Genomic DNA, 22,367 nt, shown 5'->3' with positions numbered 1-22,367 from the left:
GTTCTTCAGGGTCCTGAGAACGCCCAATCCCTAGACTATGGGCCAAGGTACAGTTCTGGCTAAGCTACTTTTAGGAGGCGAGGGAGCTGTGTGGTATTATAGTCCTAGTCCCCAAAGAGCTACCCTGTTTCCCCGAAAATAAGACAGTTTTTTCTTCCAAAGTTGCGCTAGGTCTTATTTTCAGGGGATGTCTTATTTTTGGGGAAACACGGTATCTACAGTGATGGCACTTTAGGCAAGAGAACAGTTGCCAAGAGAGTTTGGGTGGAGCGGGCCCTTCTGCTCAGGCCAGAGAGAGGTCATGTGGTGTGGGGGAGTTCTGTTTGGGATACTTGACAAGGAGACACCAGCATCCTCTTCCTGATCAGTGCCCAGCCCCATGCACAGCTGAAAGCTTTCTCCCTTTTTTTTCTGGAACTCAGGCCCCCTCTACTACATCACTGGTGCTCTCTCTTGTGAGGTACCAGCGCAAATGCTTTATTGTCACCTTGGGCAGGTAAGGCTGTTCCATGTCTGGGCGGGCATACTGGCACATTGAGTTGTCTGGCAGAGCTGAGACAGTCCTTAGTGTCCCCTTTGACCTCCTAATGTCCCTCCCCCATTTTGTGGCTGGGGTAGGGTTCAAGTGGGTCATTCACAGGTTGCCCTGGGGGCCTTCATCTGTCCCGAAGGAAAGCCCGCCCCCAGCATGCTACCCACATTCCCTCAGAAGTGCCTTCACCCTGTACACGTCTCATTAGCCTGCTACTGCCCTTTCTACAATTAACAGTCATACATGGGTGGTCAGCACCACCCCAGGAAGGCCCTGCCACCCCTGTCCCTCTTGTGTCACTTTCCTGTGGTGCGGGGCTGCTCTGCCCCCTCCCTGTGTGCCCACCAATCGGTCCCAGACAACCCCCTTCCTCCTGCTGCCCCTCCGCTATGAGTCTTGCCTGGCCTCTCCCTCCCAACTGCACCCACCCCCCACCCCCAGTTCTGGCCGGGACCCAGTCATCTGGAGCATTCTGCCTTCGGAGTCACGTGTTCCCTATGGGCGTGCCCATCAAGCCTCCTTGACCCCAGTCCTTGGCAGAGTCCTTCAGCCTTACAGTCAGTCTGGGCCGAGCCTCTGGATGTTTCCCCACCCACCCTCCTGCCACCTCATCTCCCCGGGCAGGAGGGCGGGGGAAGGAGCGCTGATACCAGAACCGGGATGTTTGCACGCCCTCCCGCGCTCCAAACCGAAGGTGGGCGGGGCCGGACGGAGCCCGGCTGGCACCGCCCCCCCCGCCCCCCGCGCGCCTTCAGTTGGAAAGAAAGTCAATGGAGGCTCGCACCGAGCGGTTGGTGCTGACGTCCACGGCGGTGACCTTAATTTCGGTGTCGCCAAACTGCATGGCGGCGCGGATCTCGCGGCGTCCGGGGGGCGCGCCGGCGGCGTCCGGGCCGCCGTCCGCGGGTTCGAGCTCGAGGTTGAGCGCGCCGCACTTGCGCACGCCGGGGTCGGTGATGAAGCGCGCGTCCTCGGCGGCGCAGCAGTACAGGTTGATGAGCACGCGCCGCTGGCCGGGGCGCGCCGGGCAGTAGCTGCGTCGCACCTCCTCGCCCAGCGCCACCGACTGCTCGGCCGCCACGAAGCGCTCGAACACGTCGGTGCACCAGCGGCGGCCGTCGCGCACCAGCAGCTTGTCGGGCGGGTGGCGCCCGTCCACGAAGCGGTTGAGCACGCCCACGCCGTAGGTGAGCGGCGAGCGGCGCACCCGCACCACGCCGGGCGCCTGGCCGAACAGCACGGCGCCCTTGAGGATGGTGAGGCCCACGTCGTGCGGGACCACCACGCGCAGCCCGCGGGGGCCCAGCGCCGCCTGCACCGCGTGCTGCAGCACCGCCGACTCGGCGAAACCGCCCACCAGGAACAGCAGCTTCACGCCCTGCACCTCTGGCCGCGCCAGCAGCGCCTCTGCAGGGGGGAGAGGGGGAGAGGAGGAGGGAAGGGGATCGGAGGGACAGTGTGAGCTGCTGAGGCTGCCATTGCGAGGCCACGGGCACCTCCTCCCCACCTGCCTGGCAATCAGGAACTAGCCATTGCAGCTATAAAAACGGTTGCCCTATTTTGATGAAGAAAACATTAAAATAGCTCTGCCTCCCCACCAATACACCCCTCCCCCACATAGAGGCCCTGAGGGGAGGCTAGGCACCTGATAAATGCCTTCTGCGCACAAGACTGAGCTCTTTAGATACTTCAGCTCCTTTAAATCCCCGTGATAACAGTTTTGGGAACCCGATACTATCACCCCATTTTATAAATTGGAAAACTGAGGCCGCAGAGGTTATTTAACTTGGCAAGCCTACACACAATCCCTCCTAGCTCTTATTTCCCAGCGCACCAACTCCTCCAGGGTTCCAGATGGTTCTGGGTCTCATTCCAGTGCATGGATGTGGGGGGTTTCCAGGCACTAACAGGCAGTCATTCTCGCATCTGTTAGGGTGTATATGTGGAGGGAATGGGGGACCCAGGCTCAGGCGCTCACCTATGTGTTGGATGATCCCTCTGACGGTGGGCTGGAAGAGCTCGTTCATGGCCTCACAAGTCATCCTGAGCATCCCTTGGGAGGACCACTTCACGAAGTTCACGCTGCAGGTGAAGGGCGTGCAGGTCCATATGTCAGGTTCCTGGGTACCACTGTGGGCCCGGGCCTGTGTGCCTGGGCGCTGACTGCCCCTTATGTGTTATCCCAATCCCCACTCTCTCGGGGGCTTCAGCCCGGGCCCGCTTCTGTTACAGGCATGAAGTTCCGGGTGTGTGTGTGTGTGTGTGTGTGTGTGTGTGTTTGTAGGGGGGGAAGGGGGAGAGAAGGTAGACGTTGGTCCTTTTCCGAGGCCCATGATTCCCTTGCTCCGGTTGGGCCGCTTAGTCTAGCTGGCCTACTCCTGCACTGCCCCTGCTGCAGGGCTGGCAGAGCGGTGCGAGCCGTGCCGTAGGCTGACTCCCACTGCCCGCTGCGGCCTGCACCTCCCTTTAGGGGCCTTCCCCATCCGAGCCCAGGGCCCCCAAGACCACCTGCTCCTGCGCAGCGCCGTCTCCACGTTGTGGCCGCGCTGCTTGCGGTAGAAGTCGATGAAGGAGAAGGGCAGGGAGATGTTGAGCGCCCCCGCGCGGTGAGGGCCTGCCGTGCGTTTGCGGGCTTCGAAGGCGATGGTCAGATCGACCCAGGCTGCGGGCCGCTGCCTTTTGAAGGTGGCAATGAAGTCCACGCCGAAGATACGACCCAGCAGCTGCTCGAAGGCCAGGTCCACGCCCACCGCGCCGTAGGGGCCACCTGGGGCGGGGCAGGGGATGAAGGCACCAGTGCAGGCGTGGCGGCCAGAAGGCACTGGCGGCTGGGTATGGAGGGCGCCGCCTGGCTACTCACCGGACGCCTTGTAGAGCTCCTTGAGGGTGCCATGGGGCTGCTCCAGCTGGTGCACCGTCAGGTCCACCGTGCCGCCGCCGCAGTCTGCCACCACGTAGCGGTCTCCTGCAGCGGAGCGCGAGCCCACCCTCGTGGCCTGCCTTGTACCCCGAGCCCTGCGCCTCCTCCCAGCCAACCTCCAGCCCTGCTCCTAGCAGGTCGGAGTCCCGCTTGCAGGGATGGCCATGTGGAGGTGTGAGAGGCTTCAGGTTCTTGGAGCTAAGGCCGCCGGGTAAGAGCATGAGGTATGTGTATGTGTGGGGTGTGGGGGAGGGGTATGGTCCAGGGCTCTGCAACTCTGCAAGGAGCATGCGTTAGGGGCATGGCTGTGAGTGGGGTGAGGGTGCAGGTGACTGTGAAGGGACTGCCAGGTTAGATACAGCAGATGTTGGCGGGAGGGGTTTTTAGGAGCTGGAGCCAACTTCCTGAATGTTCCCTTCCAGCTATCAGTGTATAGGGGCCTGTAGGGCCCATGCCATATCCCGTCCCACCTTCACACCCCTGCCCCCCTCCCCCCCCATCTCCCCACCTGCTTGCAATTCTGCCCACAGCTCTCCGACCCCCGACTCCACCATGAATGTGCGGCTGTGGCGGGACCTTCGCAGCTGCTCGCGCGCTGGGGGCGGAGGGGGAGCAGGACAGGGAGGTTAGAAGGAGGTGTCTCAGCTGCCACACTCAATCCTCATCCTCCCGCCAACGCCTCCATGAGCTCCTGGAACAGCCAGCGCTCCTGACACTCCTGCTCCACTCCTGAATGGAAGGGGGGTGCTGACCCCCTAAGGGGCTGAAGGAACCTGATGGGATCATCTCCTGCTCTGTCACTGGCAGCTGCGGGGAAGTCTTTCTGGCTGCAGGGCCAGGGCTCAGGCTGTGGAGAATCAGGGCTGGGAGAGTCTGAAGGAGCTGCGTGTGTGTGTATGTGTGTGTGTGTGTGTGTGTGTGTGTGTGTGTGCGCGCGCGCAGGGTAGGTCTCGGGGGACCCGGGGAGCTCAGGACTTGTACCTCTCCTGTCACAATAAACAAGGCTGACTGTAGCTGTCTCAGTGGTTGGTCCTGCAGCAGGAGCTTGGGGCTTGTGTGGGGGGTGGAGGGGAGCAGCTGATGTGCCATGAGGGGAGGGGAGGGTCCAGGGGTTGTTTAGGGGAACGCGCCTGAAGACCTCCCCTTGGCCCAGAGGGGGCTGACTTCCTCCTTTGTCAGTACCCAAGCACCCCTCCCCAGGCTACGCTATCTCCCCAGACCCCAAACTCGGGGCAAGGCTGGGTCCCCCTCCTCAGACAGTACTCCCCTAGGGCAAGGGGAACCCTAGTCCTGGGATTGGGCTCCCCAGGGTCATGGCTGTGCCTCCTCATTCCAACTGAACTCCAGGCGGGGTACTTCTGCCCTCTCGTGGGCTTCTCCAGAAAGGGGGGGGTGGGGGGCGTCTCCTTCCTGCCGGACAAAGCTGAGCTCTGGTCTCGGAGGCCCTGGGATGGCTCACCTTGTCGGAAGCTGGAGTCGATGGAGCGGCGCTCGCCCAGGCGCCCGCTGCCCGGGGCCCGGCAGCTCAGGTCCAGGAGCTGGTGCAGGCGCAGCTTGCGGCAGTACACCGAGGCCGCCTCGGGCTCCAGCGCGATGAGCAGCTGCTCTGCCGTGTCTCTGGACACCAGGCCCGCCTGGAGACAGGTTGTGGGCGGGGCCAGGAGCACCGTGGGCTGTCACACCTAGGACGTCGCCCAGGGCAGGCGCCCAGGGCCTGTGGCGCCCCCATCTCCTCCCCATCACCCTCCCCTTCAGGCCCCTCCATGCTGCACAAGCCTGGAGCTGCCCACAGGTCCCCGTGAAGAACACCATGGGGTCGCCCAGCAGGAAGGGGCCCTGGACAGAGTGAACACTTAGGGCACCTTGGCATCTGGCCCGCTGAGCTGTCCAACGTGGCCTGAGCTGCAGCAAGTCCCCTCCTCAGGAGCAGGGCTGGCTGGCCAGCTGGGCACTGGCCGAGGGTGTTAGTGGAGACTCTGGCATAGTGTGTGTGTGTGTGTGTGTGTGTGTGTGTGTGTGTGTTGGAGGGGACAGGAAGGGGGGGTGGTAATGGGGGGGTACAGTAAGTAATGGGCAGACCATCGATCTAATGAGATGGGGGACCCCCCTTGGCTCACTGAGCCCTCCCCCTTCACCAGGCTGGTGGCACAGCGGCCACAGGAGGACTCTGTTCCTGGGCACTCTCATGTGGGAGGAAGGAAACGCCTAGTGAAATTCCAGGCACCACGACAGGCCATTTGGGGGAGACAACCATTTGGGAGCCGTTATTTCCTGCATTGGGATGGGGGAATCCCTGTGGATTCTTTTATGATTTTGTGGGATTCCCTGGATTCTGACAGGGGGGTGGGGTGGGGAGGGGTAGGTTACCAGACTTCCTGCCAGGGCCAGCCCTTCCTGAGCTGGCAGCCAGGGAACGGTGTGGGAGGAAGCAGAGTGGGTAAACTGGCAGGGGGAGGGGCACTATGGCTGGGGCAGGGGAATGGGGGGGAAGAGGAGGTGCTTGTTCTAGCTGGGCACAGCCTTGCTTTCATTCTGGTCTTTGCAGGGGGATGCCCACCAGGCTTAGGGTGAGCACAGGCACCTGGGCGTATGCCTGACCCACTGGGGACCCTGGTATCCTCCACAGAGTCTTTAGGCAGTCCCGAGACCCCTTTTGTAGATCCTAGGGTGTCCTCCAAAGCCCCAGGGTCAGGACCGCAAAATGAGTCTTGCTCTGGAAAGCTGTTCCATTTTCTACCCCCATCTCTACTAGAGAGGGGGTGCCCGAGCTCCACCCATCCTCCCCAGACCTTTGGTATCTCTTCTGGTAGGAAAACCAGCGAACACTGGTCCAGAACCCCTCCCTTCAGTTTCCTGTGCTCAGGAGCTTGCAGTGGTTGGGGCTGTGATGGTGATGGGTTCCTGAAAACACTGATGCTGGATGGAGCGGATGCTCGCAGTACCCTGCCCCGCACCCGGGAGTGTGGCTGCTGTTGGCTCACAGCCGCCTCCTTCTCTGGAGCTGCCCTCAGCCGAATGGGAGCCACCTCGCGTGGAGAGGACCCCCCTCTACCCAGTAACCAGTAACAGACGCTGGCCCCCTTGCCTCGCCGTGGCCAACACGGGGGTGCAGTTCCCCCTCCGGAGCTCGCCATGGGGTCGGGCTGAGGTCACACTCCAGTTGAGACCACATCTCTGCTCAGCTCTTTCTCCTGTCCTACTCCCCCACCCCTTTCTCCTGAGTGTCCTTCAATAGATCAATGCACAAGTCCCATCCTGGGCTCTGCTTTTAGGAAACCCGACTTAAGACACTGGCTAAGCTGGCCTGGGCAGTGCCTCTCGTCCCTCAGTCCCCTGTTCCTGCAGCCACCTCCCTCCCCCAGCGGCAACAAAGGGCCAAAATGCCCAGCAAGTCACAGCTGGAGGTCTTCCCACGAGGACTCTCTGTCCCAGGGCCGCGCAGGAGGGGATGCGTGGGGCCCTCCCTGGGGCATCTCCCGGGCAGCAGCCACGGCTCCGCCTGCACGTCCTCACCAGGTAGGCGGCCTCCCGCATGAACTGCTTGGCGGGCTGTTTCCAGATGGCGGGCACCGTCAACACCCAGCGCACAGTGTCCTTCTCGGGCAGCGATGGGCACTGCTCCCGCAGCTCCTGCAGCGGGAGGGGCAGTGGGATGAGGGGCAGTGGGATGAGGGGCAGTGGGATGAGGGGCAGTGGGATGAGAGGCAGTGGGATGAGGGGCTGGCTCCAGTGGGTGTCTTCAGCCCTCTGTGGGAGCTGGAAGAACTGATCAAGCCTCAGGAAGAGCTTCCAGCAGAATCGGGAAAATCCCTAACACTAACCCCTCCACCAACACCTCTATGGCACATGCCAGACGAGAAGGCAGGGCAGTGGAGAAGATGACCTCTGACCTCTGACCGTGGCAAAGGGGAAAGGGTGGGCCTGGGGGTGGAGCCGCAGCGCACCTGGAGAGCATGCTCCTTGAAGAAGCGCAGGGCATGGGCGAACACCTGCAGGGCAGGCATTTTCTTTCCATTGACGGCCTCCAGCTGGGTCTTCAAGGTGAGATCCTGGCAGGGACACAGGGCCGCTCTGCAGAAGGCCGTAGTTCTGCCCCATTTCCTGACGACCTCGCTCTTAAAATCACCCCATTTCCTGGCGCTTATCCTCTTGGGCATCGTCCCACTAGCTCTATAATCTCCCTTTCCTTCTGTCTCTTTAGCCCCGCCTCTCCTCTAACCATATCCCATATCCTCACCCTCAGCCACGCCTTCATCCCTTCCTTCCTTTCAAGCCTCCGTCCTCTTAGCCACCACACCCGCCCCCCCCCCTCCTTGTCCACCCTCTATTAGGTCGGCCCCTTCCCCTCCTGACCCCGCTTCCCCGGCTGGACCTGGTCCTGAGCCGGGATGTGACTCACCGTGGCGCTGTGGATCTTCATCTTGAACTTCTCGAAGTAGAGCCAGTCCCGAGCCTCCTCGGGGTCCAGGTCGTGGTAGTAATCGCGGGCGGTGTAGCCAAAGCTGTGAAAGGCGCCCTCCGGGGTCAGCAGGAGGCAGGTGGGGGTCTTCTGGTGCGCCACGCCTGGGTCCCCGCCCTCCCACTTCCTGTAGAGACAGGGCTATCAGTGGGGTCAGTGGCAACCCTCACTTGGGGGGCGGGGAGGGTTGCATAAAGGCTTTGGGGCGAGCTGTGTGACCTTGGCAGGCCACTTAGCCTTCCCCAGTCTCAGTCTTCACTACTGTAAAGTGGGGATAATAATAGTACCTGCCTCTTAGGGTTCTTGTGAAAATAAAGATGGAGCTTGGAATCCAGTTAGACTTCCATGAATGCTGCTCTTGGATCCTCCCTATTCATGGGGCTACGGGATGCACCTGGCATTCTGGGCTCCCTTTGTCATTTGACCTCAAATAACCTCGCCTCCCTGCACCCTTAACATGAAGCAGCCAGCCATCATCTGTCCATCTGCCTGGGTCTGGCTTCCTGCCGTGTCTCTCCAGCATCCTAGCAGAGGCCTTCTCCCAGCCAGCTAGTTCGCCTCGCTCAGGGCCGTCCTCCACAGCCAAGCTCCTTTAAGGCATTCGCGACATTCCTATCTGACCCCAGCTGACATCTGCCAGGTCCCCCCAAACCTGAATGACATTCCAAACCTCCGTATTCACAGACACATGCAGACCTCCACCCAGAACTCCCCGCCTAATTCTCTGACCTGGCGATCTTCTCTGATTTCCTGACTCCTCCAGGCCCTGTTTGCTCCTGTGGCCCTTTGGGGAAGGTACTGGGAATCCAGGTGGAAGCACAGTATGCGCAAACGCTTAGAGATGTGAAATAACAGGAGGACTAGCTGTAGGTGAGCTCAAAATGCAGCAGGAGAAAAGACAGGAGTGTTAAGGTCAGCTAAAGAAGACCATCAAATGCCGTGTCGGAATTCTCTCTTGCCGGGGGTGAGGTGGGGGAGTGAAGAGGCATGACCACAGTTGCCTTCAGAAAGGTCACAGGAGTCCATGTAGCAACAGCCTGGAGGGGAGGGAGGATGGAGAATAAAAACTGTCCAGGTGAGAGAGGGTGGTGGCCATGCAGAGAAGTGGATGGTACTCCAGAGATATTAAGGAGACAGAAACGATGGCACTTGGTGGCTGGTAGGGGTGGGGAAGGCTTGGGAGGAGGCCAGGATGTCCCCCAGTGACTTCCTGCGACTGTCACCTCCACAGGACAGAGGCAGTGTCCCTTCGTGTGTCCTTGGCTCCGCATGGGGCACAGCGTAGCCTCCGCTGCTCTGTGCTGGCCCTAGGGGACCGTAGATGCTCAGAGCCTCTGTGGCTTCATGTGGAGATGGGGGAGCAGAGAAAGGGGAACGACAGCCCAGGCTCCTGAAGGCCAAGTCCCTGTATCTGTGGGGCAGTGACCTTACCATCGGCCTCTCCATCCACCCTTCCATCTGCCTCCGGGGCCCTGCGGGTGCTCCTGATCCCCCATTTCAGTCTGGGTTGGGAGTTTTGGGGCCTTCTATACTCTACCTATTGGCAGCAGCCTCACTAAGATACACTCTAGGATCAGGGTTTGCAGGTCTGGAGGGAGTGTTTAAAGAAATGTTTTGTTCAAATAAACTCAACACCAGGATGGATTTTTTGACCATCTCTTTCATTACGACTGTGTGACTTGTGCAACTTGGTTAGCCCTCTGATCCTTCATGTCCTTGTTTTTCATTTGAGATGTTGGACTTAGGAATCTGCCTCTAGGAATCTACTCCATAGAAACCCCAGCACAAGTTTTCAAGGAAGGAGATTCCTTGCAGCATTTTTTTGTAATAGTGAAAAATTAGAGAGACTCCCCCCCCCAAAACACACACACACACACACACACACACACACACACAACTATCAGTAAAAGAATGGATAAATTTTGAAACATCCATACTATGCAATACTATGCAACTGTTAAAAGAAAAGTGATAGCTTTATGTATTGACATGAAATGTCTACAAAACAGTGAACTCGGTTGGGCATCATGCTGTACACCAAAAGGTGGCCAGTTCAATTCTGGTCAGAACACATGCCCTGGTTTCAAGTTCAATCCCAGTAGGGGGCGTGCAGGAGGCGGTCAACGAATGTTATGCTCTCCCTGTACCTTCATCTCTCTCTAAAATCAATAAAAAATAAAAATAAAGAAGGCAAATTGTGTGATATCCCACTTTTATTTGAAACAGGCATACACACACACATATATTCATACATATATGTGTGTATGTGTTTGTAAGCAAGCCCAGATATTTGTGTACTTTCCTGAATTTTGTTATATCTCAATAAAATGTTTTAAAATTAAAAACAGAGCCCAGCCAAAACCGGTTTGGCTCAGTGGATAGAGCGTCGGCCTGCGGACTGAAAGGTCCCAGGTTCGATTCCAGTCAGGGGCATGTACGTTGGTTGCGGGCACATCCCCAGTGGGGGGTGTGCAGGAGGCAGCTGGTCGATGTTTCTCTCTCATCGATGTTTCTAGCTCTCTATCCCTCTCCCTTCCTCTCTGTAAAAAAATCAATAAAATATATTAAAAAACAAACAAACAAAAGAATCAGAGCCCAACGTTTCCTGCAGAGGGCAGGGGACTGCTCCAATGGAGGCGGGGGGCACAGGCCAAGGGCCATCCTCCAGACTTTTACCTCAGAGGGGAGCCCAGACTTGGGGTGGCAGGAGCTCTGAGGGTACCTCATGTCTCCTCAGTGACAGGACTTCTGGGACCAGGCCCAGCCCTTCTTCCCCCACCCAGTCTCACAGCCAGGGGCCCTCACCTCATCATGTGGATGGCCTCAGGGTCGCTGGCGAAGCTGAAGGCATAGCCACTGGAAGTGGTCCCGAAGTCGATGGCCACCACCACAGAGAAGGAGGCCTGCTGGGGGGCTCGGGCCTCAGGCTTCTGCAAGTGCAAGACCTAGGAGTTAGGGAGCAGCCCAAGGGCCAGGCTGGGCGTAGATGGGAGTCCCCCCTCTTTCCTGGCTGAGGCCCAGCCCATTCCCAGTTCACCTCCTCCTACCTGCCTGCCTGGGCTCCTCTCCCATCCCAGGCTCCAGGCTGATCCCCGGAGATGCCAGCTGCCTCCCAGGTAGCCCTGCGCAGCTGTTAGCTCAAGCTCCTGCTTCCCTGGCTTCTGGTTCTCTGCCCACCTTCTGTCTGCACAGCCTTAGCCCACCGCCATCTCACACCATCCCACAGCCCGGGGCCAGCTGGGAGCAATTACGCTGCTCCTGGCAGTTTCACAGCACAGGGCCTGTGTGTATTTGACCCCGCTGCTCTTTGCGGCCACAGTGGCACAACCAGACGGTCGGCTTTGTGGCAGAGGAGAGAGGCCCCATGCACGTGCCCAGAGTGGCCCCTGCCTTCTCCCAGGCCTGGCTCCCTGAGAACAAAGGGGCCCCCCAGGCTCGATAATTTGGCTGAGGCTGTCTGGGGTGACATGACCCAGCGAGCTTGGGGGAGGGTTATGTCCTGGATAGTTCAAGCTAGTAATTTCCAAACCATGTATTTTTAAGCAGTGTGTCTCCCCTTCCTGAGGTGGGGCTATACTAGACAGGAGGGGGGTGGGTAACTCTGGGAGGGCCAGTGCAGACCCTGAAAAAGCCATATGCTCAGAAACACGCCCGGCCCAGGCAGGTGAGCTGCAACAGCCCCTGGGTGGCATCCCAGAGCAGGTGTTTGGGTGTCGGTACTGGGGTTCACCTCAACAGAATCGTTACCCCTTAAAGTGCAAGGTCACATCAGGTTAACCCTTCTGCAGAGAGCAGGACTGGGGGTGCTGGGGCAGGAGGCACAGTGGTACCCCCCAGCCCTGTCCCGGCCCTGCCAGGTCCTGTTTTCTGGAGCACCTCCCCGCCTCCCCCCGCCCCCAGCTCCACACCACTCGGGCCACCCACCACACAGACCCCACGCCAGGCTTACTGGAGACTGCGAGGGTGTGAGGGGGGCAATGCCACAGCTTTCCTGGGTCCTTGGGGAGCCGGGTGGGCTGGGAATGGGGGACCGCTCTGGGCTGGAGCCTGCAAAGAGAGGGGAGGTCATTGTGGCACAATCAGGGTAGGGCCGCAGGCCTGGGAGGTTCTCCCATTGGTCCTTGCTGGGCCAAGGCAAGGGTGCCCTGCTGAACAAGGGGGATGGGTAGGAGGGGAGGAAGGATGAGACTGAGCAGGGACACCTGAGGCAGGAGCAGGCTGAGGGCTTATTATCGGCCAGAGGTGACCATCCCTGGAGGATGACCCATGCCTCACCGGGGGACTCCTCATCTCCCCCAGCACCCCTCAGACACAGTGGTGGAGGGGAGAGGCAGAGAAGCAGTGTGTAGGGGTTTAGACAGAGTGCAGAGACAGAAGAGCAGTAGAGAGGGGGTGGTGAGCTCCTGCCTGGGGTGGGGTGGAAGGTGGAGAAACCAGGAAAGGTGGGCCCCCTAGAGTCCAGCCACACGGTTCTCAGAACCTGAGAGAGCAAATCGCCTTCTACTACCGTAGGAAAGATGCGTTAAAAGATCTTGCCTGGAAAGTATTAACCCACCCGCTGTATTCACCAGACTTCCCTCCTTCAGATTACCACTTGTTCCGATCGATGGCACACACACTTTCTGAGCAGCACTTCAAAACGTAAGAAGAAGTGGAAAATCAGGTCTCTGAGTGGTTTGCCTCAAAAAAAGAAAAGTTCTATTGGGACGGTATCCACAAATTACCTGAAAGATGGGGAAATGCGTAGCTAGCGATGGATATTACTTTGAAAAAAGCATTTTTGATGTTTCTCTTGAAATTATTGTGTGTTTTTTTCTATTACAAAATCCATATTAACCGATTAATAATGCAGATTGACTATTAACAGGTTAATAATGTGGATTAGCTGTTAACCGGCTAAAAATTCAGATTGACTATTAACCAGTTAATATTGTGGATTTTGAAAACACGATAATTTCAAGAGAAACATCAAAAGTGCTTTTTTCAAAGTAATGTCCATTGCTAGCTACACATTTCCCCATCTTTCAGGTGATTTGTGGATACTATCCCAATAGAGCTTTTCTTGTTTTGAGGCAAACCATTCAGAGACCTGATTTTCCACTTCTTTGTACGATTTGAAGTGCTGCTCAGAAAGTGTGTGTGGCATCGATCAGAACAAGTGGTAATCTGAAGAAGCAATACAACAAAATAGCATACATATCAAATCACATATATATCAACATATGTGTAACTCCATCTATTGAAAAAATCCACATCATACACCGTACCCCTAGTATTTCCCCAAGGGCCAAAGATAGGCCCAGCTGGCTGCCTGTGAGCATCAAGGCAAGGCAGCACCCCCCGACCCCTCCAACAACACATACGCATGGAGCCAGCATTGGGGACATGGGGCCCCATTGAGCCTCTCTCACAGGCCCAGAACTGAGCCAGACCTTCAGTGGAAGGAAGGAAGCAACATAGCCCCAGAAGGCAGCCCAAAGCCTGGCTTGGAGGCTCAGGCAGCTCAGGGGTCTGTCTGCTAGACACCTCCCAGGTGTGGGCTGGTGGCCTGTCCCCACCACTCGGCTTTCCTAGGGTTCCCGTGAGGAGGACTGGGGCTGCCCTGAGATTCCAGCATGGGGATAAGGGGATGATGGAGTCTGACATAAAGAGCCATAGACAGCCAAAACCGGTTTGGCTCAGCGGATAGACAGCCTGCGGACTGAAAGGTCCCACGTTCGATTCCAGTCAAGGGAATCCAATGTGTACCTTGGTTGTGGGCACATCCCCAGTGGGAGGTGTGCAGGAGACAGCTGATAGATGTTTCTTTCTCATCGATGTTTCTAACTCTCTATCCCTCTCTCTTCCTCTCTATAAAAAATCAGTAAAATATATTTGAAATTAAAAAAAGAGCCATGGACAAAGCAAACTGGCTTCAGGCTGAGCCAGGGCCCAGGGCTGTGCTCCCTCAGCGGCTGCCCTGGCAGCTCCCAGCCCTTCCTGCCTGGGGTACCCTGGGAACATGTGTGAGGGCAGGAAGGGAGGGGGACTCTAGAAAGTGCCTGGACAGGGCAGGAGTCTGTCCTGGGGTGCTGGAGAGGCAGGGACACTTTGGTCACAGCCTCAGGGCCCCTTTCCTCAGGTGGCCAACATGGGCTCAGTCAGGCCCTGCCGCCAGCTCCAGCTTGAAGGGCCAAGGCGCTGTGCGGCCTGAGCCTGGGAAGGGAGGCAGGAAGGAAGGCCCAGCCCACCAGGTCTTTGTGAGTGGACTTCCTGAGGAGTGTCCCTCCTGCCTCCTGGCCTCCCGCCCCTGCACACACACACACACACACACACACACACACAGAATTCTGTGCACATGGACCTACTTGCAGATATACACAATCTCATACAAGGCCCAGTGCACAGAGATCTGCCCACAGCAAACAGATAGACAGACACACACACACACAACTAGGTCCTGTACACACACAAAACATGCACATGCATATAGAGTCCTTTGCACACAGAATTTCTCTGCGCGTACACACACACACACACACACAGTCCCATGAACATATATGTCATGTGTGCACACAGGAGTGAATACAGGAGTGAAGTGTGCACAAACACACACACTTACATACACAGTCCTGTGTGCACTAATCCTAGCTGCACACACACACACACACTCTCAGGAACTTCTCCTGGGAGAGGTACCCCTATCCAGACAAGGGCAAGAGGAGGGTGGGTGGGGGCAAAAGTGAGGGATTCTTACCGATGTACAGCCCCTGCAGGCCCATCTCCGGGACAGCCAGCATCTTTGCAGGCCCTGAGGCTGTGAACAGGAACAGACATGCAAATGACATTTATTTGTTCCTTTGTTCCCTCATTGAATGCTTACTTGTTTTATTAATTTCTTTTGGCTGGAGTCTTTTGAAGCAAACAGCAGACGTCATATTGTTTCACCTATAAATTCTTCAATATGTCTCTCCAACAGATAGATTGTTAAAAACATCACCACAGCACCATTACCATGTATAACAAAATCAATTCCTTAATCTCATCTAATGCTCTGTCCACAGTCCCAGCTTTTCTCCAGAAGGTCTTTTTTAACAGTGGCTTTGTTGGAATCAGGATGAAAACACATGTTTTTGGTGCTCGCTTTGTGCCAGGTGCTGGGGGACATCAGAGACAGACCCGAGAGACACTGTCTCTGCCCCAGGGAACTGATTATAATCAGATAAACACCCATGTGGATCTGAGATTACAAATGATGCAGCCAAGGTCACAGCTGGTTACAAGCAGAGAGGAGAGCATGGTAAGGCTGGAGAGAGGGGCTGGCCTGGCCCCTCGCGGACCCTATTTTATTTATTTATTTATTTATTTTTAATATATTTTATTGACTTTTTACAGAGAGGAAGGGAGAGAGATAGAGAGCCAGAAACGTCGATGAGAGACAAACACCGACCAGCTGCCTCCTGCACACCCGCTACTGGGGATGTGTCTGCAATCAATATACATGCCCTTGACCGGAATCGAACCTGGGACCTTTCAGTCCACAGACTGACGCTCTATCCACTGAGCTAAACCAGTTTCGGCTTGTGGACCCTATTTTAGATTTGGTTTCACATGAAGGGCAACAGCAAATCTTGAAAGTTTTTTTTTTTTTTTTAATATATATATTTTTTATTGATTTCAGAGAGTAAAGGAGAGGGAGAGAGAGATAGAGACATCAATGATGAGAGAGAATAATTGATCGGCAGCCTCCTGCAGGTCCCACACTGGGGACTGAGCTCACAACCTGGGCACATGCCCCAACCGGGGCTCAACCATGACCTCCTGGTTCATAGGTTGATGCTCAACCACTGAGCTACACAGGTGGGGTAGTCTTGAAAATTTTGAAGCGGCCGAGTGGAGGAGGTGGGGGCATGACTGGGTTTGTGTTTTTAAAAGTTCCTTCTGCCGAAACCGGTTTGGCTCAGTGGATAGAGCATTGGCCTGCAGACTGAAAGGTCCCAGGTTCGATTCTGGTCAAGGGCATGTACCTTGGTTGCAGGCACATCCCCAGTAGGAGGTGTGCAGAGGGCAGCTGACTGATGTTTCTCGCATCAATGTTTCTGACTCTCTCTCCCTCTCTCTTCCTCTCTGTAAAAAAAATCAATAAAATATGTTTTTTAAAAAGTTCCTCCGGCTGTATGGGGTGTGGACTGCAGTGGGACAGTATGGAAGCAGAAGCACAACCAGGGCTCCAGGAGACTGATGATGCTCCTGGCTGGGTATCTTGAGACAGAAGTGGATACAATGAAGTTATAGGTTAAAACCAACGGGGCAGATGGAGGATGGCAGGGTTAGACATGGGGATTAAGAAGAAGTTGTCGTGGATGACAGTATCTGACTCAAACTGGCAGACGGGTGGTCAGATGGAGAACAGTGGAGAAGGGCAAGCTCCCCTGACCCCTCCCCTCCCCACAGACACAGGCTCGCAGGGCGCCAGGGGCAGTGTTCTGGGTGGAGTTCGGGAACTGCTGAGGGAACAGACCAAGGGGCCAGGGGATATGTGATCTAGAGGTCAGGGAGAAGCTGAGGTGGAGATGGGTGCCTGGGGGTCACTGGCAGAAAGCAGAGTGGGGGAAGGGAAGGGAAAGGACCCTTCACATAAAGGCTGACTCCGGGAAGGTGGGCCGGCCCAGGAGACCCAGATGCTGCTGTGGTTTCATGGCATCTCAGTTGTTAGATGAGACTGGAAACACCTGTTTGAATGGCCCAGGGCTGCATTTTGGTGGAAGGAGGAGGAGGGGTGGGAGTCAGGTAGGCTAAGGTGAGGAGAGAGCAGAGGGTAGGCAAATGGAGCTCGCACTTCCAGGAAGATGGCCGAGATCAGGAGCTGATGAATGCGCAGTATCCGGAGGAGCATAATGCTTAAGGGGAGCTGCCCAGAGCCCACTCCCTCTCTGTAGCCAGGAAGTTTTGCCAATAGAACACCAACAGACACAGGTGGGCACTGTCATACCCCTCCCCTGCCCTCCCCCCGCCCACATACACACATGCATCCTGGCTAATGCACAGTTCACAGAACTCGGCCCCATCATGCATAGACATCCAGACAAGTCCAGGAGACTCCCACATGGCCAGCACCATGGAGATTTCCAGATACACTCAATCCTGCTCTCATTGGAGGTGCAAAGTTGGATATGCAGGAATCAGAATCAGGAGGAAAGACAGGGGCGGGTCATGGGTGTTCATAGAGCAGCTGGGTGATGCCGAGAAAAGGAAAGCAAATAGACAGGGTGGGTACAGGCTTTGAGAGCCAGGGACAGGAGCCCAGTTCAGGGTGATGGAGTGGCATGCTGAGCTGATTCCCACCGGCTGGCAAAACCAGGTTCTCTACATCTCTTCCCAATTCCACATTCATTGGCATCACATCGGTAGCTTGAAATCGGCCATGGTGGGAGCATTTATACCACAGAAATTGGCAAACAGAAGCTGGCAGCCCTATTTGTACATCGTTTCAATTCTTCAGCAAAAACTTATTGAGCATTTCTTTGTGCCAGGTTCTGAGCTAAGTGCCGGAGAAACACTTTGTTGAATGAATGGATGGATTTTCTGGAACAAGGCTATTGTATCTGGAGGAGAAATAATCTAGAACCACCAGGAAAAGAGTCAGGAGTCGTCACTGTAAGCCTATAATCTCCCCAGCTGTCTGAAGCGGGCCCAGTTACCTCTCATTTCTGAGTGTGTGATTCACTGAGTGCCTTACACTGGGCTCTCAGGGCTGGCAAGGACCTATTATGGCACCTGGGTGGAGTGTATCCTGGTTGCCTCTCTGTGCCCTGGTGACTTTACTGCAAAATGGGTCACATAGGGGACTTGTGACCGTCAAGTTCAGGTAAAAACAAGGTGGTTGAGCTCTGTCCGGTTTGGATAGAGTGTCAGCCTGGGGACTGAAGGGTCCTGTTTTCCTTTTTTTTAAATATATATTTTATTGATTTTTTTACAGAGAGGAAGAGAGAGGGATAGAGAGTTAGAAACATCAATGAGAGAGAATCATCAATCAGATGCCTCCTGTACACCCCCTACTGGGGATGTGACCGCAACCAAGGTACATGCCCTTGACCCGAATTGAATCTGGGACCTTTCAGTCGGCAAGCTGATGCTCTATCCACTGAGCCAAACCAGTTTCGGCCCGTTTTCAATTCCAGTCAACAATGGTTTAATCCCCCGTGGGGAACGTGCAGGAGGCAGCCAATCAATGATTCTCATTGATGTTTCTATCTCTCTCCCTCTCCCTTCCTCTCTGAAATCAATAAAAATGTTTTGTTTTGTTTTGTTTTTTTAAATAGGTGGTTGACAAAAGGCAGGGAGTTGGACAGATGTGAGTAGTATTCTTTAGGATGTGGATTCTGAATTTCTCTTCTTAGAAGATTTTGGTTTAATTGAGAGTTTATTGTAGTCATTCTTCAATCTTTAGGGAGGGACGGAAGTCCGGAATCAATTTGTGTTAAAAAAGGAGGATTCTGCCAGCTGGCATGGCTCAGTGGTTGAGCGTTGACCTATGAACCAGGAGGTCCCGGTTCAATTCTCAGTCAGGGCATATGCCTGGATTGTGGGCTTGATCCCCCAGTGTGGGGCATGCAGGAGGCAGCTGATCATCATCATTGCTGTTTCTATCTCTCTCTCCCTCTCCTTTCCTCTATGAAATCAATAAAAAACATTTTTTTAAAAAGGAGGATCCCGCTGATTCCTTGAGAGGTGGAGGTGGAGGGGTGGCAGCACCATCTGTCTTCAGGACATGCGCCCCTCCCCTCCCATCATGCACACACACTGAGAGAGATTTAAGGAGAATGATGGACATGGGGCTCAGGACAATCTCAACTCCCAAAGCTGTATGTCTGGGCAGAGTCCATGGCTGGGAATGGGTGAGGAAGACGCTGTCCCAGGGGCCTGGCAATTTCAGACTACCGCTGTGGGTTTAAGAATCGTTGGGTGGGGCAGTTTGATTTATACAGAAAGTAACTTCATTTCCTGACTACAAGCACAGGCTGAACTTTGGCCCCAGCCTGACCCCTACTCTTCCCACAGACACAGATCCTTAACCCTGCCCCTGGGCTGACCCATCCTTGCCCGTGGACTAACGACCCCTAGCCCTTGACCTCATATTGACCTCTAATCTTTGGATTCAACATGACTTCTGGCACTGACTTCTACCCAACTGACATGATCAGTCAGTCATTGGGGACCAGGGCAGGGTGTGGCTGAGTAGGGACTCGAAACTGGAGACTCCCATCCTAGAGTGTTCCCCCAAATCATAAGGCCTAGGACTTCTTGCCTGATAGAGAGAATTCTCCAAGGATTTATTCCTGGGGTGAGGGTGTCAAGGCTGGGTACCTATGCCTCCCAGAGCACTGGGGGCATGTGATGTTGCTGGATTTCCGGGCTCCACACGTACCTGTCCTCTGCCCGTGAGGACAAAGAGCCCATCCAGATCTGCACAGGTCCCCTCTCTCCCCCACATATTTCCAGCTTCTCCCACCCCCGGCCCTCCCTCAGCACCTGCCAGCCCTTTAATGGCCAGGACTGGGCTCTCAGCGGGCAGAGAGGCCACAGGCATTTCTCCCAGCCAGAGGGACCGGTGGGAGGCTGCCTCCTTCTGGGCTGGGGCAAGGGTGACAGAAACTGCCCCTCCCGTCTCTCCATGCATCCTGCCCCACCCAGTGGGTCCTCATCGTGGGAGCAGCCAGTTCACAAACAACCTCTGTCCCACAGAGCCCAGTCCCTGAAGCCCCTCCCGTCCTCTGCCCACCAGCCCCCCCATCCCCGCCCTTACCTTCTGGGGGCAACTGGCTGCCTTAGCTCTCTCAGGGGTTCCGTGTTTTAGCGCCCCCTCCCTCCCTCCCTCCCTCTCAGGCTCTCCCCCACACGAGCTGGCTTCACGGAAAGACCCCCCTGGCCTGCAGGGAGCCCAGACCCACCCCACCTGGACCTGGAAGCTGGCTTCCCCGAGGGAAACCAGAGCTCCCGGGGCAGGAGGCCCGTCCGCAGGCTGGAACGGTGGTCCCCCGGCCCCCCAGCCACTCTAGAACTTCGGGGACCACGGGGCCCCGGACTACCGCCCCTCCCATCCAAGACTCCCCCCAAACACACACACACACACACACACACACACACACACACACACACACCAGGTATCTACTCAGGTCTGGGCACCCTGCCCTCCACAAACTGGCCCCTCCAGCAGCCCCCCAGCCTCACCAGCACCCCCAAACCCCCATCCCACAGCCCACAGCCCCCCTCTGCGGAGCGTGTGGGGTCCCAGCGCCTGGAGGGGAGCCCTCAGCCTCAGCCCCGCTGGCCGGAGGGCCCTGCGCTCTGTCCCCAGCCCAGCGCCCCGGGCGCAGGGAGCCCGCGGTGGGGCCCCGGCCCGCAGCCCAGGACGGGGCGGACGGACCGCCCGGGGCCCTCGGAGGGCTGACTTCGGCGCCTTTCTCCTCCCCGCGCGCCCCGCGCCCCGGACTCACCTCCGCCCTCCGACAGCGCGATCCGCCCGCCGCCCGGACCGCGGCCCCAGCCCGCGGCAGCGCCCTGCACGGCGTCCGCAGCCCTCGACGGCCCTCCCTGCGCCGCCGCCGCCCCGCGCCGCCCCCTCCCCTCCCCCAGGCCGGATGGCCGCGCCGCCGGGTGGGCCCGCGCTCAGCCCAGATGTGCGAGGCCGGGGCGGGGCCTGCTGCGCGGGCCTCCGCCGAGGGGCCCAGCCTGGCCCGGCGTCCAGGGCCCCTCCCTGAGCCTCTGCAGCGCCTGGCGGCGGCTCCCCAGCAGCCCGGGGGGTGGGGAGGAGGAGGGGGGGGAGGAGGGGCGGGGAGGGAGGGGAGAGGAATTCCATACCCCTGGTCGGCCTCCTGCGGCTCGGCTGCTGCTGCCGCCGAGGGGCCCCCTGCCTGCCCCGACTGGCCCACCTCGGGCTCTGCTTAGGCCAGCCCATGAGGGAGGGGGGGACTGCATGCTGGAAAGAGAAAGCCCGCCCCAGGTCCCTCACAGCACCCCGTCTCCGACCCCCTAATCCCTGGGCCCAGACACCCACCCTGCCACCCCCAGCCTGGTCTCCAGGGGTGAGAGAGACAGGAGGCCCGCTGAGGGTGAAGACAGCCCTTGCGAGTGGGCCTGGCTCTGTCCTTGCTGGAGTTTGAGGCCTAGACAGAAGGGGCTCACCCAGAACTCACCTTCCCGCCCTCCGCCAGGAGCTCCCGCTCCTTTTCTGTGGGGTCGCACAGACTTGCCCCTGACCTAACCCAGGTCCTCTTGAGGATGCTGGGGTGTGGCCTCCAAAAGGGGGTTTGCAGGGTGGAGACCCCTTTTTGCTAAGCCCTTGTAAGGCAGCTGACTCCGCCCCCAAGGACCTCCTTAAAAAATGTTTATTGATTTCAGAGAGGAAAAGAGAGGGAGATACAGAAACATCAACAATGAGAGAATCATTGATCAGTTGCCTCCTGCACTGGGGATGGAGCACGTGCCCTAACCAGGAATTGAACCGTGACCTCCTGGTTTATAGATTGATGCTCAAGCCCTGAGCTACTCAGGCTGGGCGAGTATTTATTTTTGGTTATTTTTTTTCTTTTTCTTTTTTAAAATATATTTTATTGATTTTACACACAGAGAAAGGGAGAGGGATAGAGAGTTAGAAACGTTGATGAGAGAGAAACATCGACCAGCTGCCTCTTGCACACCCCCCACTGGGGATGTGCCCGCAACCAAGGTACGTGCCCTTGACCTGAATCGAACCCGGGACCCTTCAGTCCGCAGGCCGACGCTCTTCCACTGAGCCAAACCGGTTTCGGCTGGGCGAGTATTTGTTATTTGATTTGAGAGAGAGAGAGAAAGAGAGAGAGAGAGAGATCAATCCATCAATCCATCACTTCCCACAGGCGATTGGACCCACAACCTAGGTAAGTGCCCTGACCAGGAATGAACCTGCAATCCTCTGAGCCACTGGCAGGGCCTGGTCAGGCCCCTTCCCTCCACCGAACGTGCCCCAGAGGCTCAGGGTGGCTCAGCCCTGCTCTCCGCACTGAGGTGCCTGGTCTCTGGCTGCTCGCCCAGCCCTCGCCCAAGACAAGGCTCCCACAGTCCTTTGAGCATCACGGTTGCCTCCCACTCAGACCTTCGCAGGGGCCATTTTTCCTCCTTCCTCCTCTCCGCCCAGCTTAAGGCTCCCCAACTAAATTATCACCTCTCCTTGGCTTGTATCCTTATTGACAGGGCCACTGCCCCAGAGCCACCTGCAAGGAGGTTGGGGGTAGGGTGTGTGCTGCACTAGACAATTTTTTAAAAATACATTTTTATTGATTTCAGAGAGTAAGGAAGAGGGAGAAAGAGAGAAACATCCATGATGAGAGAGAATCATGGATTGGCTGCCTCCTGAAGTCCCCCAATTGGGGATCAAGTCCGAAACCCGGGCATGTGCCCTTGAGTGGAATGGAACCTGGGACCTTTCAGTTCGCAGG

At 56.8% G+C, this 22,367-nt stretch overlaps 1 protein-coding gene across 2 annotated transcripts; it reads right to left on the bottom strand.

The window, feature by feature from the left end:
• Positions 1-456: 456 nt before the first annotated feature.
• Positions 457-20,523, bottom strand: HSPA12B (heat shock protein family A (Hsp70) member 12B). 2 transcript variants are annotated; one of them, XM_036417862.2, is made up of 13 exons: positions 20,388-20,511; positions 14,648-14,707; positions 11,861-11,958; positions 10,717-10,841; positions 7,852-8,038; positions 7,397-7,501; positions 6,966-7,082; positions 4,912-5,086; positions 3,961-4,047; positions 3,393-3,497; positions 3,041-3,299; positions 2,511-2,614; positions 457-1,939 (listed from the first exon to the last, which is right to left on the bottom strand). In XM_036417862.2, the coding sequence occupies exons 2-13, from the start codon at positions 14,688-14,690 to the stop codon at positions 1,284-1,286; spliced, it is 2,061 nt and encodes a 686-aa protein (XP_036273755.1). In that variant the 5' UTR covers positions 14,691-14,707; positions 20,388-20,511; the 3' UTR covers positions 457-1,283. The 2 variants fall into 2 exon arrangements, with proteins under 2 accessions (XP_036273755.1, XP_036273758.1); XM_036417865.2 differs by lacking the exon at positions 11,861-11,958 and having other exon boundaries at positions 20,388-20,523.
• Positions 20,524-22,367: the final 1,844 nt, after the last annotated feature.

This window comes from Pipistrellus kuhlii, unplaced genomic scaffold (assembly GCF_014108245.1).
Source record: "Pipistrellus kuhlii isolate mPipKuh1 unplaced genomic scaffold, mPipKuh1.p scaffold_m20_p_6, whole genome shotgun sequence".
NCBI classification, from domain to species: domain Eukaryota; kingdom Metazoa; phylum Chordata; class Mammalia; order Chiroptera; family Vespertilionidae; genus Pipistrellus; species Pipistrellus kuhlii.
This window is presented reverse-complemented; position numbering and strand designations above follow the sequence as displayed.